General features: G+C 41.6%; 1 protein-coding gene and 1 long non-coding RNA gene across 8 annotated transcripts in view; one reads left to right on the top strand and one right to left on the bottom strand.

Moving 5' to 3' along the window:
• Positions 1-15514, bottom strand: part of MAPDA (N6-Methyl-AMP deaminase) — a 37221-nt gene that overhangs the window by 6167 nt on the left and 15540 nt on the right. For 3 of the 7 annotated variants that reach the window (XR_011380885.1, XR_011380883.1, XR_011380884.1), the window contains 6 exons: positions 14813-14894; positions 11502-11628; positions 10134-10214; positions 7180-7318; positions 5351-5451; positions 3512-4428 (listed from right to left, as the gene is read on the bottom strand). Coding sequence is in view for 4 of the 7 variants with exons in the window: in XM_070054108.1 (XP_069910209.1) it covers positions 4234-4428; positions 5351-5451; positions 7180-7318; positions 10134-10214; positions 11502-11628; positions 14813-14894 (725 nt within the window). In the remaining 3 variants the exon portion in view is untranslated. Of the gene's footprint in view, positions 1-3511; positions 4429-5350; positions 5452-7179; positions 7319-10133; positions 10215-11501; positions 11629-14812; positions 14895-15514 lie in introns of those variants that run through there. The other 4 variants (XM_070054108.1, XM_008269104.4, XM_070054107.1 and 1 more) reach the window with 2 other exon arrangements.
• LOC138844674 (uncharacterized) lies at positions 8307-9603 on the top strand. The gene is made up of 2 exons (XR_011380886.1): positions 8307-8442; positions 9284-9603. It is a non-coding gene; the product is annotated as an uncharacterized lncRNA (long non-coding RNA).

Here is a 15514-nt window from a genome sequence, read left to right as displayed (position 1 = left end):
TAAAATCACTCCACTAGTGTTCCTTATAATGATTTTTTTCTTCATCCAATATGCAATCCAGTGTCATGTTTTTATGTAAGGATTTCTTTATTTGAAAGACAGAATGACAGAGAAGGATAGAGACAGGGAGAGATCTTCCATGTGTGGCTGGTTTCATTCCTCAAATGATAACAGCCAGGGCTAGGCCTGGCTGAAGCCAGGAGCCAGAAATTCCATCCAGCTCTCCCACATGGATGGCAGGGACTCAAATACTTGAGCCATCATCTGCTGTTCCCCAAAAGTCACATTAGCGGGAGCTGGATCACAAATGGCGTAGCTACGATTGAAACTGGCACTCCAATGTAGGATGCATGCCCATCTCCAGGATCACATTTTACATCTGACATTTCCTTTTAGTCTCTTTTAAATCTTACCCTTCATTTTTCTTGACCTTCGCACTTTTTGAAGAGTATTAGGTCAGTTTATTTATTTATTTTTAGAATTTTTTTATTTATTATTATTATTTTTTTTTTTACAGGCAGAGTGGACAGTGAGAGAGAGACAGAGAGAAAGGTCTTCCTTTTGCCGTTGGTTCACCCTCCAATGGCTGCCGCGGCCGGCGCACCGCGCTGATCCAATGGCAAGAGCCAGGTGCTTCTCCTGGTCTCCCATGGGGTGCAGGGCCCAAGCACCTGGGCCATCCTCCACTGCATTCCCTGGCCACAGCAGAGAGCTGGCCTTGGGAGAGGGGCAACCGGGACAGAATCCGGCGCCCCGACCGGGACTAGAACCCGGTGTGCCGGTGCTTCAAGGCGGAGGATTAGCCTAGTGATCCGCGGTGCCGGCCAGGTCAGTTATTTTTTAGAATGACCTTCAGTTTAGGTTTAATTGATGGTTCCTCATGATTAGGTTCAGTGTGTGCATTTTTGGAAAGAATACCATAAAAGAAATGTTGTGTCTTTTTGAGTGCATACTATCAGGAGACACATGATTTAGTTTCTCCCAATATTGGTGGTATTCACTTTGTTCCTTGGCTATGGTGTGTTTATTAGGTTTCTTCACTGTAGTTACTATTTTCCCCATTGTTATAGTAATATGTAGGAATACTTTGAGACCATGTTTCTCATTAAATACTTTGTTTCATCCACCAGTTTTAGCATTCACTACTTTTTCTTTTTTTTAAAGATTTATTTATTTGAAAGGTAAAGTTACAGAAAGAGAGAGGAAAGAAAGACCTTCCATCTGCTTGTTCATACCCAAATAGCCGCAACAGCTGGGGCTGGGCCAGGCCTAAGCCAGAAGCTTCACCCAGGTCTCCCACATGGGTTCAGGGGCCCCAGCACTGGGATCATCTTCCGCTGCTTTCCCAGACTCATTTGCAGGGGGCTGGATTGGAGGTGGAGCAGCAAGGATTCAAACCGGCACCCATACGGGATGCTGGCATTACAGGGACAGCTCAACCCGTTACATCAAAATGCTGGCCTCCATTCACTACATTTTCTAACTCCATCATTCTTTCCCTATATGGTCATCTCTCAGTATCCATGGAGAATTGATTCTAGGACCTCCCAGAGATGCTCAAGTCCATGTACATCCTTTCACATACTTTAAATCATCTCAAGATCACTACAATGTAATCACTATATAAATGGTTGTCACACTACTGTTTAGGAAATGATGCCAAGTAAGTTTGTACACACTCTTGTGTAGGCACAGTTATTTTTCTGACTATTTTCAATCTGCAGTTAGCTGAATCCACAGATACAGAACTCACAGATACAGAACCCATGGATACAGAAGACTGACTGTATTTTAGCTGACATGCTACTTTAAGGAAAAACTTTCCCTTTTCCTCCATATATTATTATTACTATAACTCAAATTTTTTATTTTGATGAGTTAAAAATCTGTTACTATCCTGAGGTCAGCACTGTGGCACAGCAGGTGAAGCCACCACCTACAATGCCAGCATATCATTTGGATGCCAGTTCCTGTCCTGGTTGTTCCACTTACGATCCAACTTCCCGGTAATGTCCTGGAAAAAAGCAGTGGAAAATGATCCAAGTGTCCGGGCCCCTGCTACCTACACGGGAAACCCATTTGAAGCTCCTGGCTCCTAGTTTTGGCTTGGCCCATCCCTGGCCATTCTAGCCATGTGGAAAGTGAACTGTCAGACGGAGGATGTCTCTAACTTTCAAATAAACAAATAAATATTTTTTAAAAAATCTATTACTATCCTATATTTCAATGCTAAAATTATCTCAGAGTGGACTGTAGGAGTCTCTTCAAATTAGCTCTTGTACTCATTTTGCACTCCCGTATTTTCTGATGCAGTAAGGTGTTTCCCACTGTGTGTTTTTCTACTGTAATCATTCACCTTTTTCTTCAACTGATTTTTGAATATTGATTTCTTCCTGTGACTGCTACTTCATTTTGTAGAATTCTTTCAGTTGTTTGTAGATTCCTTTGGATTTTCTAAGTAAATAATCATATTATCTGTAAATAGAAATGGTTTTTACTTTTTTCTTTCTCTAATCCTTCTACTTTTTACTTCTTCTGCTTGCCTTATTATATTGGCTAGGACCTCTAGATCAGTATCACAGAGCAGTGGTTAGAGCGGCTGTCCTTTACTTGTTACTGATCTTAAGTGAAAACATTAAATATTTCACCATTAAATTTGATGTTACCAGGCAGGCATTGTGGCTTAATGAGTTTAGTCGGCATTGGGATGCCTGTATGCCATGTCGGAGTGCCAGCTGGAGTCCTGGCTACTCCACTTCTGAGCCAGCTCCTTGCTAATGCTCCTGAGAAGCAGCAGATGATGGCTCGAGGACTTGTGTCCCTGTTTCCCATGTGGGAAATCCAGATGGGATTCCTGGCTGCTGGCTTTGGCCTGACCTAGCCCTGGCTGTTGTGGCCATTTGGGGAGTGAACCAACAGATGGAAGATCTCTCTTTTTCCCTGTCTCTCCCTCTCTCTGTCTTTCAAATAAAGAAAAAAATCTCCAAACAAATTTTTTTGATGTTAGCCAAAGCTTCATAAATGTTCTTTATCAGTCAATCCACATATTTTGAATTCTGGAACCTCAAACAGGAAAACCTATGCCCTCCTCACCTTCCCACTCCCAATTAAAACAAGTATGACTTTCATACTGTGAAAAGAATTTCACGATAAAGCTAATAAACTAGAATCACTCACATCACTAACTTTCGTATATATACATAAACACTTTAAGTGGCTGCAAAATATCCATGTTTTATGGATAAACCATTACTTTTTTACTTTGTGATTTCTATATGAGTAGATGGGAGTAGAGAATAATATAATGTTATACAAAGTTACAAACATACATCTAAGTACTTCAAAAACCTCAGAGCTTCCTTCACCCTGTTCCCAAAGAGAACAAATGCTTTTCAGAAACCCTTAGCAACTGAAATTAGTATTAGCCCAACTTCCTGATATCAAGGGTATATATTCTAAGGAGCAAAGCAATTCAAGTATACTTTGATATGTAATACATTCTTTTTCTTACCATTCAGAACTGATCTTAGTTTATCCCTGTCTTCATCTGAAGTAGACACGTTACAAGTGTGAGTTTATGTAGGCCTGCTCCAGTAGTCTGATAGTGTGACCAGTAGTGTGGTTACTGGTCACGCACAGAACCCCAGTAACTCCAGTTTTGCCACTACTAGAGAGATCTTTGCAAATGAAGGAAATGAGTAGTGCAGTAGAAATCTTGGTAGCTCCAGTGAAAAAAAGAAAAAGAAAAAAACTACAGTGATGGAGTTCAAGTGAAAGGAGTCTGATTAGAGTAAGCACAACAAAATACAGGACTATCGTCACAAGCTAGCAGGCATATAAGGGTCTTGGTGGTAATTTATTTTCCCCTTTCTCGTTTACTGTAGGCTATCACTCCAAAACTTTTCTTGATAAGAAATTACTTTGATTCCTCTAGTTTTATGGTAGCTATTGGGGAGGGACTGCTAAATCAAAGAAATCACTAGTGGAACAGGGAGTTTAGGTAGCAACAGCACTTAAAGTCTTTCCAAGTAAGCAGCAAGGAAGTAAGCTACATCTCAAGGCCTCAGTCAGTTTAAGACATATTAACTGAGCACCAGCCATGGGTATGGTTCAGTAATGGGGCCCACGGTACTTGGCTGCCGTGCTTCCTAAAAGCAGTGGTGGACAGCTTATGGGATATAACAAGAAGACTGGTTGCAACACTAACCCAAAGGTAGTTGACTTCATTATAGCTTAAAATTGTAGCACTTTGGGCTTCAGATGATTCCACTTCTTCCTCAGTTCAGATCTGGTGCTATCAGAAGCAAAGATGTAGTTGATGGATTCATACGATAAATCCCACACCTGAGACTGGGTCAAATTAAATGTTTCAGCTGCCAGCCGGTACTCTTGAGAAAGGTATGTTGCAAAAACACCTTTATCATCGGTCTGCCAATATAAACAAGAACATTTTTAAATGAACAAAGAATTGCTTTAAAAAAAAAACAACTTTTTTGTTGAGAGTCTATTTTCATATTTACCATATGCTTCTTTTAAGAGTTTTAAAAAAGGCCTATAAATGCACCTATGCATACCTGTAATAAAACAGGTTTGTTGATACTTGGAAAAAAATTACAGAGGAGTGTTTAAACCCTGACTGTATATTGAATCACTGGGAGAGCTTTTAAAACCTGTCTATGGGCCGGCGCCGCGGCTCACTAGGCTAATCCTCCGCCTAGCGGCGCCGGCACACCGGGTTCTAGTCCCGGTTGGGGCGCCGGATTCTGTCCCGGTTGCCCCTCTTCCAGGCCAGCTCTCTGCTATGGCCAGGGAGTGCAGTGGAGGATGGCCCAGGTGCTTGGGCCCTGCACCCCATGGGAGACAAGGAAAAGCACCTGACTCCTGGCTCCTGCCATTGGATCAGCGCGGTGCGCCGGCCGCAGCGCGCCGGCCGCGGCGGCCATTGGAGGGTGAACCAACGGCAAAGGAAGACCTTTCTCTCTGTCTCTCTCTCTCACTGTCCACTCTGCCTGTCAAAAATTAAAAAATAAAAAATAAAACAAAAAAAAAAACCCAAAAAACCTGTCTATGGCCAGAACTCATCCCAGATCAAATTAGCAGAATTTCATGGGATAGGTGTTGGGCATCAGCTTTGTTTTGTTTCTTTTAAGTTCCCCCAGGTACCAATCAGGACTTGTCATGGAGCCAGACCAGAGTCACCCCAACCCTTTACAGCTTCCCATGCACCAGTCCCTCTAACTCCTCAGACATGCAAGGCAGTCATCTAGGTTGTGCTCATTGGAATTAATGAAACTCAGCTATTACATTACACAAATGAAACTCGGAAAATACTTTACACAAAACACCTTACACAGATCACAGAAGGATGTGCAATGCTGTACCAGAATCCGAAATGATGCTGGTCATAAGATGGAACTGTCTGACTTTTGATGTTTGAGGTCAAACACAGTTCTAGATCAAAGGAGAAAGAATGCTTGTAGTACAAGAAGGTACATGAATTCATCCTGTGTTTACCAACTGGACAATGAAAAATCTTTACAAATTATGCTAATTTGCAATAGTTTATTGTTCTAAAAAACTGGCCTTTCCTTATGTGTGATGCGAAAAGTTATAATTCAATTAGTGTATTTATGCAGCAAATATGTGCTGCAACTATGACATTAATGTAGCAGGCAAGGAATTAATATTCCTTTCAATGCTATGTGATTCTTTCTTGCATGAAAGAGAGAGGCAAGAGGCATGCTATAAACCAGTTGTGATAAACAAGGCAAGGGATTTTTGGAAGGGTTGTTGCAATTCTTGCTACTCTTACAAAGGCCAAAACATAGGTAAGAAAACTTAGCTCTTAGTGCTGAGCTAAGAGTAGGCATGGGGGGCCAGCACTGTGGCGCAGTGGGTTAACGCCTTGGCCTGAAGCGCCAGCATCCCATATGGGTGCCGGTTCTAGTCCCAGCTGCTCCACTTCCCATCCAGCTCTCTGCTAATGGCCTAGGAAAGCAGTAGAAGATGGCCCAAGTTGTTGGGCCCCTGCACCTGTGTGGGAGACCTGGAAGAAGTTCCTGGCTCCTGGCTTCGGATCAGTGCAGTTCCGGCCATTGCAGCCAACTGGAGAGTGAACCATCAGATGGAAAACCTCTCTCTCTTCCTCTGCCTCTCCTCTCTCTGTAACTCTGACTCTCAAGTAAAAAATAAATAAATCTTAAAAAAAAAAAAAAAAAACCACAAATTCTTGCTTTGAAACACTGTACTTGCCTTCCAGAGTAAAATACTTCACTGATGTCACTGATGGCATCTGTTCCCTTGCATTAGGCAGCCTCAACACAAAACCCAACCTGCCCCTCTCTCTGCTAGCAGCAGAGCTGGGCCAATCCAGCAAGTAAAACTATGCAAATGGCTTCCATTTTCTCTATTTTTGTGCATGTTTAAAAATTTCAGCAAAAAGAAAAAAATTATCAATTGCTGACAATTCTAAATAGTTAAAACACCCACACATTTTCTAAATGGTAAATCTATCAAATTGATCATTCCATAAAATGGTTTACAGCCAACTGCTTCTTTCCATCTGCTGAAAGGCCTTCCCTGACCATCCAAATGAAAGTGGTCAGCTGATCACTAAATTTAAGCTGCTTAGTTTTCTTCACAGAACTTAACAGTGACATTTTCTTGCATATTTGTTTACTGTCTTTCCTTTGCTAAAAAATATGAATTCCTTGAAAAAGAACCCTTGTATCTACTTTGCTTACAGCTATATTCCCAGCAATTACAGCAGTGACTGCAACAAAATAGATACTTCATAAGCAAGTTAACAATCAAGTGTGCAATGGCTGATATGTAAAATATACTTGGAATTTTCCATAATTCTTATTTTTTAAATAAGTGTTATAGTTTCATAACACATGTTAATTTTGTTAAAATCATTTGAAAATTCATATGTTTGAAAAATTAGTGAGTTCTAAGCACTAGAGAATGATGCAATGAACAAGACAAGTGCCTCATGCTCACAGAGTTTATATTCTAAAGGGAATTGAAACTAAAACAAAGCTCAGAAAGTACACATATTGTGCATCTTTTAATTTCTAAATGATGTTTGCATTTTTAGAACAGTCCTTCACCTATAGGTTGCAACCTAGAAACTGGGGGAAAAAGGGCCGGAGAGGAGCCTGAAACCCTAAACCTTACCCAGAGGTATCCGATGTTGCCTCACAAAGTCCACCAGATCCAGGGATCCTCCCTCAGAAGAGTTGAGGAAAGTTCCATGCCCAATTCTGTCAGGAAGTAGGTCCAGGAGCATTTGGGTTTCTTTTCCTTGGTTTGGGATCTTAAGAAAAGTGGAGAGAGGAGGGCCAAGGTTCAGTGGTTCTTAAGGGATTTTTTTTCCTATTCTGGGTATTCTGCCCCAGTATTAACGCAAACATTTGGGAAGCTGAATTACTTTTACCTTCCCAGCTCTCTTCTTTGCCTTTTATCTTCTCATTCATACCTCAATATTTTCCTAGATTCATTTCAATGATAATATACACTTAATAAGGCCTAGTTGTGCCTTTTTACATAAATTCTTTAAGGAAGGCCTCACAAAAACCTTATAAAATGTTAAGATAAATTAAAACAAAAATTAAATAATTTTCAAAAAATAAAACTCTGTAACTCTATACATGTGTGTTATATGTTATATATGAATATATGTGTTTATATATATTAATAAAAGGTCCAGAAAAATAGAAACACAAAACTGTTAACAATTTTAACTTTGGAAAGCAAATTGAAACGGGAACTGAAATAGGAAGGGGACTTTTCATTTTTAATTTTTTTCCTTCTACCTTGTACTCCCCACACTGGTATTTTCTTCAGGTGCATATAAGTTACTTCTCCTGGGCCCCTTTGCCTCTGGATGACTGAGTGTGGACAGCAGTCATGTTCCTGCTACCAGGCTTGGCCCAGAAAGCTTCCCACGTGGTCCTTATGCCCTCTCCACCCTCGCTCGACAGCATTCCAGGATCTAGGCCAGACATTCTGATTCATTTTGTGCCATGAAGGCCTTAATTCCTTCTCAGAATAATGCTTTTTATTTTTTTCAAGTAAAATATTTATTTTGGAAAAATTTTACATTTAAAGAGAAATTGCAAAAATAGTACAGGGAGGATTTCCTCATATTCCTCACTCAGTTTTAGTTCCCCCTAAAGTTTTCACCTTACATTACTGTGGTACATCTGCCAAAATTAAGAGACCAATACTCATGCATAATTCTTTTTTTTAAAGAAAGGGTTTCTTTCTTTTTTTAAATATTTATTTATTTATTTGAAAGGCAGAGTTACAGAGAAGCAGAGGCAGAGGACAGAGAGCTGGATTGGAAGTGGAGCAGCCGGGACTTGAACTGGCACACATAATGGATGCCAGCACTACAGGCAGCAGCTTTACCTGCTACACCACAGCGCTGGTCCCCAGGTACGTACAACTTTTATAGTTACAAATATAAAGCTGGGACTGGTGTTGTGGCACAGAAGTTAAGCTGATGCCTGTGACGTTGACATCTCATACGAGCACTGGTTTGACTCCTGGCTGCCCACTTCTGATCCAGCTCTATGAAAATGCACCCAGGAAAACAATGGAAGATGCCCCAAGTGTCTGGCTCCTGCCACAGACATGGGAGATCTGGATGGAGTTCCAGGCTCCTGGCTTTAGCCTGCACCAGACCCAGCCATTGTGGCCATTTGGAGAATGAACCAATAAAGCCGCTTTTTTAAGTTGTCTATGGTGATACAGCTACTGAATGGTAGATTTAAGGGTGGATCCTGTCTAACTCCAGGGCCCACACACTTTTCATACATAGTATGCCTAGGTTTAATTTTGACCAGGCTAATCACATATATATCACAGTCACCATAAAAATGTCTAGCTTTGCTTTTTATTTCCTACATAGCCCAAAAGGCAAATAATCAGAACATTTTGATATGAAAAGTTTTACAGCCAATGGCTCCAATAAGAGCAACAGTAACTAAAGAGCAGGTTCTGATGTTATGCATAGGCCAGAGATACTGGGTCCCAGTAACCCATGGTGTTCCATTGTATTTATCAATGGCTTCTGCCGGGCCTCAGTTCAGTTACAGGGAGTCCTGTGAGTGAAAAATGGATTCTAGATTTTAAGTTCTGCCACCAGATTACTGACTCTCTGATGTCTAGAAATGAGAGACGAAGTACCAGTGAGAAGTTCTATTTTTTTCTTTAATTTCTGAATTATGTTATTCAATCTTTATACATTCCTTAAGTATTATTTCCTGCATTTAAGAAACAAATAGGGGCCTCCACCTGTGGCACCGGCATCCCATATGGGCACTGGTTCTAGTCCTGGCTGCTCCTCTTTTGATCCAGCTCTCTGCTATGGCCTGGGAAAGCAGTAGAAGATGGCTCAAGTGCTTGGGCCCCTGCACCACATGGGAAACCAGGAAGAAGCACCTGGCTCCTGGCTTCAGATCAGCGCAGCTCCAGCCATTGCAAGCCATTTGGGGAGTGAACCAATGGAAGGAAGACCTTTCTCTCTGTCTTTCCCTCTCTCTGTCTGTGACTCTACCTCTCAAATAAATAAATAAAATCTTAAAAAAAAAAAAAGACTAATGGCCGGTGCCGCGGCTCAATAGGCTAATCCTCCACTTAGTGGCACCGGCACACCGGATTCTAGTCCTGGTCAGGGCGCCGGATTCTGTCCCGGTTGCCCCGCTTCCAGGCCAGCTCTCTGCTGTGGCCCGGGAAGGCAGTGGAGGACGGCCCAAGTGCTTGGGCCCTGCACCCGCATGGGAGACCAGGAGAAGCACCTGGCTCCTGCCTTTGGATCAGTGCGGTGCGCCGGCTGCAGCGCGCTAGCCGTGGCAGCCACTGGAGGGTGAACCAACGGCAAAAGGAAGACCTTTCTCTCTGTCTCTCTCTCTCACTGTCCACTCTGCCTGTCAAAAAAAAAAAAAAAAAAAAAAAAAAAAGACTAAAAGAAGTCATGCCTTTATCATTTTAACTTACATTTTAAAGTATTTTTAATCTCCCTTTTTAAAAAATGTTTTCCTATACCAGGTTTCTTTGTTTTTTTTTCCACAAATGATTCTGTTTTCTATTTTAAGCTACCCTGTTGAACTTAAGACATTATTTACCTCTGAAAGATGCAACGCCAACTTCAGACCTGCATTTTTAGCTTCTAAAAGAGGTTCCAAGAAGTCTTCTGCTCGTCCTATCTTGAAGACAAAAATTAAAAATGAGCATGCATGAAAATTCTGGGCAAACAGGAATTGGATACTCTGTCCCAATCAACTAAGGAAAAAAATACTGGCAGATGAATTTATTTGCAGTTTCTGTTTATAAAGCACCTACAACGTGCTAGACACACTGGGGAATACTAAGCTGGCAAAGGCCCTGTCTCTGCACATGAGAAGTCTAGTATCCCTATCAGTGAATCTGAGGTCAATCAACTAAGTTGGATATAGCAGTCACCAAATTTTATTTCTCAAAGGATACCTAGATATATAGTGCTATAACTTTCCTGAAATGGAAAGATGAAAAAAGCAGAATAGTCTAAGCTTAGACACAGCTATAAGAACTAGTTTCATGGGACTTTCTCAGGGTCAGCAGGTCAAGCCACTTTCTGTAGCACCGGCATCTCACGTGGGTGCTGGTTCGAGTCCCAGCTGCTCCACCTCCAATCCATCACCCTCCTAATGAGCCTGGAAAAGCAGCAGAGGATGGAACGAGTGCCTGGGAAACCCGGAAGAAGCTCCTGGCTCCTAGCTTTGGTCTGGCTCAGCCCTGGCCATTGCGGCCATTTAGGAAGTGAACCAGCGGACAGAAGATCTCTATCTTTACTTCTCTGTGTAACTCTGCCTTTCAAATAAGTAAAATAAATCTTAAAAAAAGAAAAAAAAAAAAAACAACCAAGTTTCATGGGACTCTCTTATTCAGTGGTTTGCAACCAGGGCAATCCTGCCCTCCAAAGAGGCATCTGGCAATGTCCAGAGAAATTCTTGATTGTCACAATCAGGATGTTGCTACTGATTGTCTAGCCAGGGATGCAGCCAGGCATACCACAGTGAACAGAGAAGCCCCCACAACAAAGAATTATCTGTCCCAAAATGTCAGCATGTCTGCTTGAATCTGACATTCACAAACCGCAGGCCAACCTTTCTTAACTGGGAGCTCTATGAGATAATTAAGCCCCAATGCCTTTAGACATCCATCCATCCACTGTGAGTAATGAACTAACTTCTCTGTGTATACATATTGGTATTAGCCTGTACTAGATCTAGAAGAATGGAGAAACTAGTCATAGAATCTAGCAAATTTTTTGTTTTTTAAGTGGTGCCTAATTATTTCACAGAACCCTGAGTGAGAACAGTTGCTGCAGACACTCCAGTCCTCCACTGCAGGATAGGGCTTCCTTCACGGTGCCTGCTAGACCCTCTGAAGAATGCAGGATGCTCCAAGATAATTCCTACGCCCACTAAACGTATTTCAGAAAAATAACTTACAGTAGGGTCTCCACTAAGGTCAAGGCCAAGAACTACATCCTCAGTAGAAAGGAAGAACTCCTCCGCAAGTTTAACAGTCTCCTTGGCAACTGAAGGGCCGCCTCTTCTGTCAATTGCTATCAAATACCTTTAAGAACAACAAAGTTGAAAATTAGTATAGTGGAGATGAAAAAGACACCTCTGACTGTGGTCAGAGAAGCACAGCAGGCTGCATGTAACATAGTTTACTAGGAAAAGTAGGGCCTGTCTCAACCTAGACATGACATTTCACTCTGCCAGACAGAATGAGACTTGAATTCCCACAGAGAGTCAAGTGTCTAGTCAGTGCTTAAGATTCCAAGTGTCTCATTTTTTGTTCATGTGTTTGGTTTTTCTCACAGTTTGCTTGATTCAGGATCCAAATAAGGTCCACACTTTGTGTTAGTCAATGTGTCTCTTAAGTCTCTTTTAATCCATAGCCATGACTTCCTCCCTACTCTCCTCAATCCACCTCTTTTCTTGCAATTTATTTGCTGAAGAAATGAGGTTGTTTGTTATACAGTTTTCCACAGTCTGGATTTTGTTGATTGTATACCTGTGTTGTTGACATGTTATTAACATGTTTTTCCTTAAACTAATAGTTACAGCTAGTCCACATGCTTAATCGATTAAAAATTTTATTTTAAAATGTTAATTAATTAGTTTATATTAGAAAGGCAGAGAGTCAGTGATCTTCCATCTGCTGGTTCACTTCCTGAATGCCTCCAACAGTCAGAGCTAGATCAGGTAAAGGCCAGGAGCCAGGAACTATATCCAGGTCTTCCAAGTGAGTGGCAAGGACCCAAGTACTTGAACCATTACTTGCTGCCTCCTGGGGTGAACATTAGCAGGAAGCTACAATTGGGAACAGAGCCAAAATTCCAACTCAGGTTCTCTAATATAGGATTTGAGTGTTCCAAGTGGTGTTTTAACCTCTGTACCAAATGCTGACCCATATTCAATTTTTTTCAAAGTAAATAGGTGGTGGGGGCCAGCGCTGTGGCATAGCGGGTAAAGCTGCCACCTGCAGTACCCGTATCTCATATGGGTGCTGTTTCAAGTCCCAGCTGTTCCACTTCCAATCCAGCTCCCTGCTTATGTGGCTGGGAAAGCAGCAGAAGACAGCCAACGTGCTTGGGACCCTGCACCCACATGGAAGACCGGGCTGGGGCTCCTGGCTCCTCACTTTGGTCTGGCTCAGCCACGGCCATTGTGGCCATTTGGGGCGTGAACCAGCAGATGAAGACAATATAGCACTCATGTCTCATTTTAAAATTATCTGATTAATGAGGTTAATAGTTTTCTATACATTTATAAGTCATTTCTAGGTCTCTTTACTTTGTTTTTAATTGGGGTGTTAGTCTAGTTAAGTTTAATTTTTAGATTCTTACAGTCTGAATTATACAGCAAGTTTTCCTTCTTTCTTCATTCAAGGCCTTTCTGAGCACCTACTCTGTGCCAGCTTTGTTCTAAGTACTACAGAAACAGTAGTGAATCAAATGGCAAGGCCCCCGGCCTCCCTTAAATAACACTCTAGTGTGGGTATATACATGGGTACTTCAAAAAGTTTGTGGAAAAATGGAATTCAAAAAACAAGCTAGAGAGGGTGTTGTGGCATGGCAGGTTAAGCTGCACGTGGGATACCTGCATCCCATATTGAAATACCTGGAACCAACCAAATCCCACCTCCATCTTCTGATCCAGCTTTCTGTTAATGTGCCTATGAGGCACCAAGTGATGGTCCAAGTGCTTGGGCTCTTGCCACTCACATGGGAGATATGGATGGCTCCCAGCTTTGGCCTGGCCCTATCCACATTTAGGGAGTGAATAGGTGGACAGAAGAACTCATTCTCTCTCTGTCATTCTTTCAAATAAATAAAAATGAGTATATAAACAGTAAAAAAAATTTCATTACAAGATTTTTTATAATCTATGCAATTTTTTTTATAATTTCCCATGAACTTTCTGAAGATTCCATGTACATAAAAATAACAAGATGATTCTTTATGTTGCTGTCATAAATGAATGAATGTCATAAAAGAAATGACTCACTGGAAGATTTCAGTAGAGGGTTATACCTTTTTTTTTTTTTTTAATTTGAGAAGAAGAGACAGAGTTACCATCTGCTAGTTCACTGCCCAAATGACTATAATGGCCAGGGCTGAGTCAAAGTTGGAAGCCATGAATGCAGTTCAGGTCTCCTATGTCGGTGGCAGGGACACAACCACTTGATCTATCACCTGCTACCTCTCAGGGAGTGCACTAACAGGAAGCAAGAATTGGGAGCAGAGCAAGGTCTGGAACCCAAGCACTTTAGGCTTCAACACTGGGCCTAGAGGTGAGCACTTTATTTGTTTTCGTAAAGATTTACTGACTTATTTATTTGAAAGGCAGAGTGGCAGCAGCAGAGGCAGAGATAGGCAGAGAATGCCTGCCCTAAGGGGTGAATACTTTAGACAGAGGGCTCAAAGGGCCATCTGAGGAAATGAGGGCTACATTGAGACTGGAATAAGGAATGAGAAGAAGCCAGCTGTGCAAGGATATGGTTGGTGGAAGTATGTTTTAGGCAAAAGTAACAGGAAGTACAATAGTGCTGAGATGGGATAGACTTGGTCTACTGTTGGAACAGAAAGCAAGGCAGTGTACAATAAATGAGGAGGAACAGTTAGATGAGCTGCTGAATAAAGGCAATCTGACAGAAGTCCATTTTAGCTAACAAGAATGGAGAGCCATACTTTACTTGAGCAAAAGTATCCAGAATTATATTGCCATGGGAATAAATTCAGAACTGTATTCTTACTTTAAGCAACAGGACTCTTGCTTCTATTTTTTGTTTTTATTGCAGTCAGGTAATTTTTTTTTTTTTTTTTTTTTTTGGACAGGCAGAGTTAAGACAGTGAGAGAGAGAGACCGAGAGAAAGGCCTTTCTTCTGTTGGTTCACCCCCTAAATAACCGCTACGGCCGGCGTGCTGCACCAATCCAAAGCCAGGAGCCAGGTGCTTCTCCTGGTCTCCCATGCGGGTGCAGGGCCTAAGCACTTGGGCCATCCTCCACTGCCTTCCCGGGCCACAGCAGAAAGCTGGACTGGAAGAGGAGCAACCGGGACAGAATCTGGCACCCCAACTGGGACTAGAACCCGGGGTACCAGCGCCGCAGGCGGAGGATTGACCTAGTAAGCCTCAGCGCTGGCTGTAATGGTTGATTTTTAAAAACCCATTACTTCTATAAACAAAACAATAAAATTTCACATTCTAGTTTTTAAAAGGTAACTACTAAGGTATAATCTTCTTACCTAACATCGATGTCTAAGTTTTCTTGTTTGGCCTGTTTTATACCCTCAAGTATGGATTCCACATAACTCTTTTTAGTCATTCCTGGAATGGACACATGGAAAACATATGTAAAGAAATCATCAACTATTTCATCCTCAACTTTAGCATCCCTGTATGAACAGGTACATTTTCATTTTATGTTGTGACAAGGGTGCAGTTAAAGATTAGTGAAAATGTGGTACTTTTTGGTACATTTTAGTAAGTAATCACTGTACTTTTAACAAAATTTAAAAAGTAAAAAAAAAAAGTACCAGGAAAATGAAGTGAAAAGAAAAGGATATATAAAATACAAACCTATTTAAAAATTGTTAGATTCAGTTAGCATGAAATTAATCTCACAAATTGCTATAACAATCTGAACTGCTCATTCTAACAAAACAACAATATGACCTTTTCTAACACTTGTCTTTAAAAAAGAAAGGAAGGAAGGAAGGAAAGGGAGGGAGGGAGGGAGGGAGGGGGAGGAGGAGAGGAAGTGGGGGAGGAAGAGAGGAAAGGAGGGAGGGAGGGAAGAACATTTTTCTCTATCAGCAGGATATTTTTTCTGCTGTTCCAGAAGCAAAATCCTAACTTGGGTCCTTTTCCTCTCAATCCGGCTCAGGCTCAGCATTTCTCATCAGGCCACAGAGATGTTCTTCCAAAGCTGAAGGCTTAAGTCCTCT

This window comes from Oryctolagus cuniculus, chromosome 12, assembly GCF_964237555.1.
Source record: "Oryctolagus cuniculus chromosome 12, mOryCun1.1, whole genome shotgun sequence".
NCBI classification, from domain to species: Eukaryota; Metazoa; Chordata; class Mammalia; order Lagomorpha; family Leporidae; genus Oryctolagus; species Oryctolagus cuniculus.
This window is presented reverse-complemented; position numbering and strand designations above follow the sequence as displayed.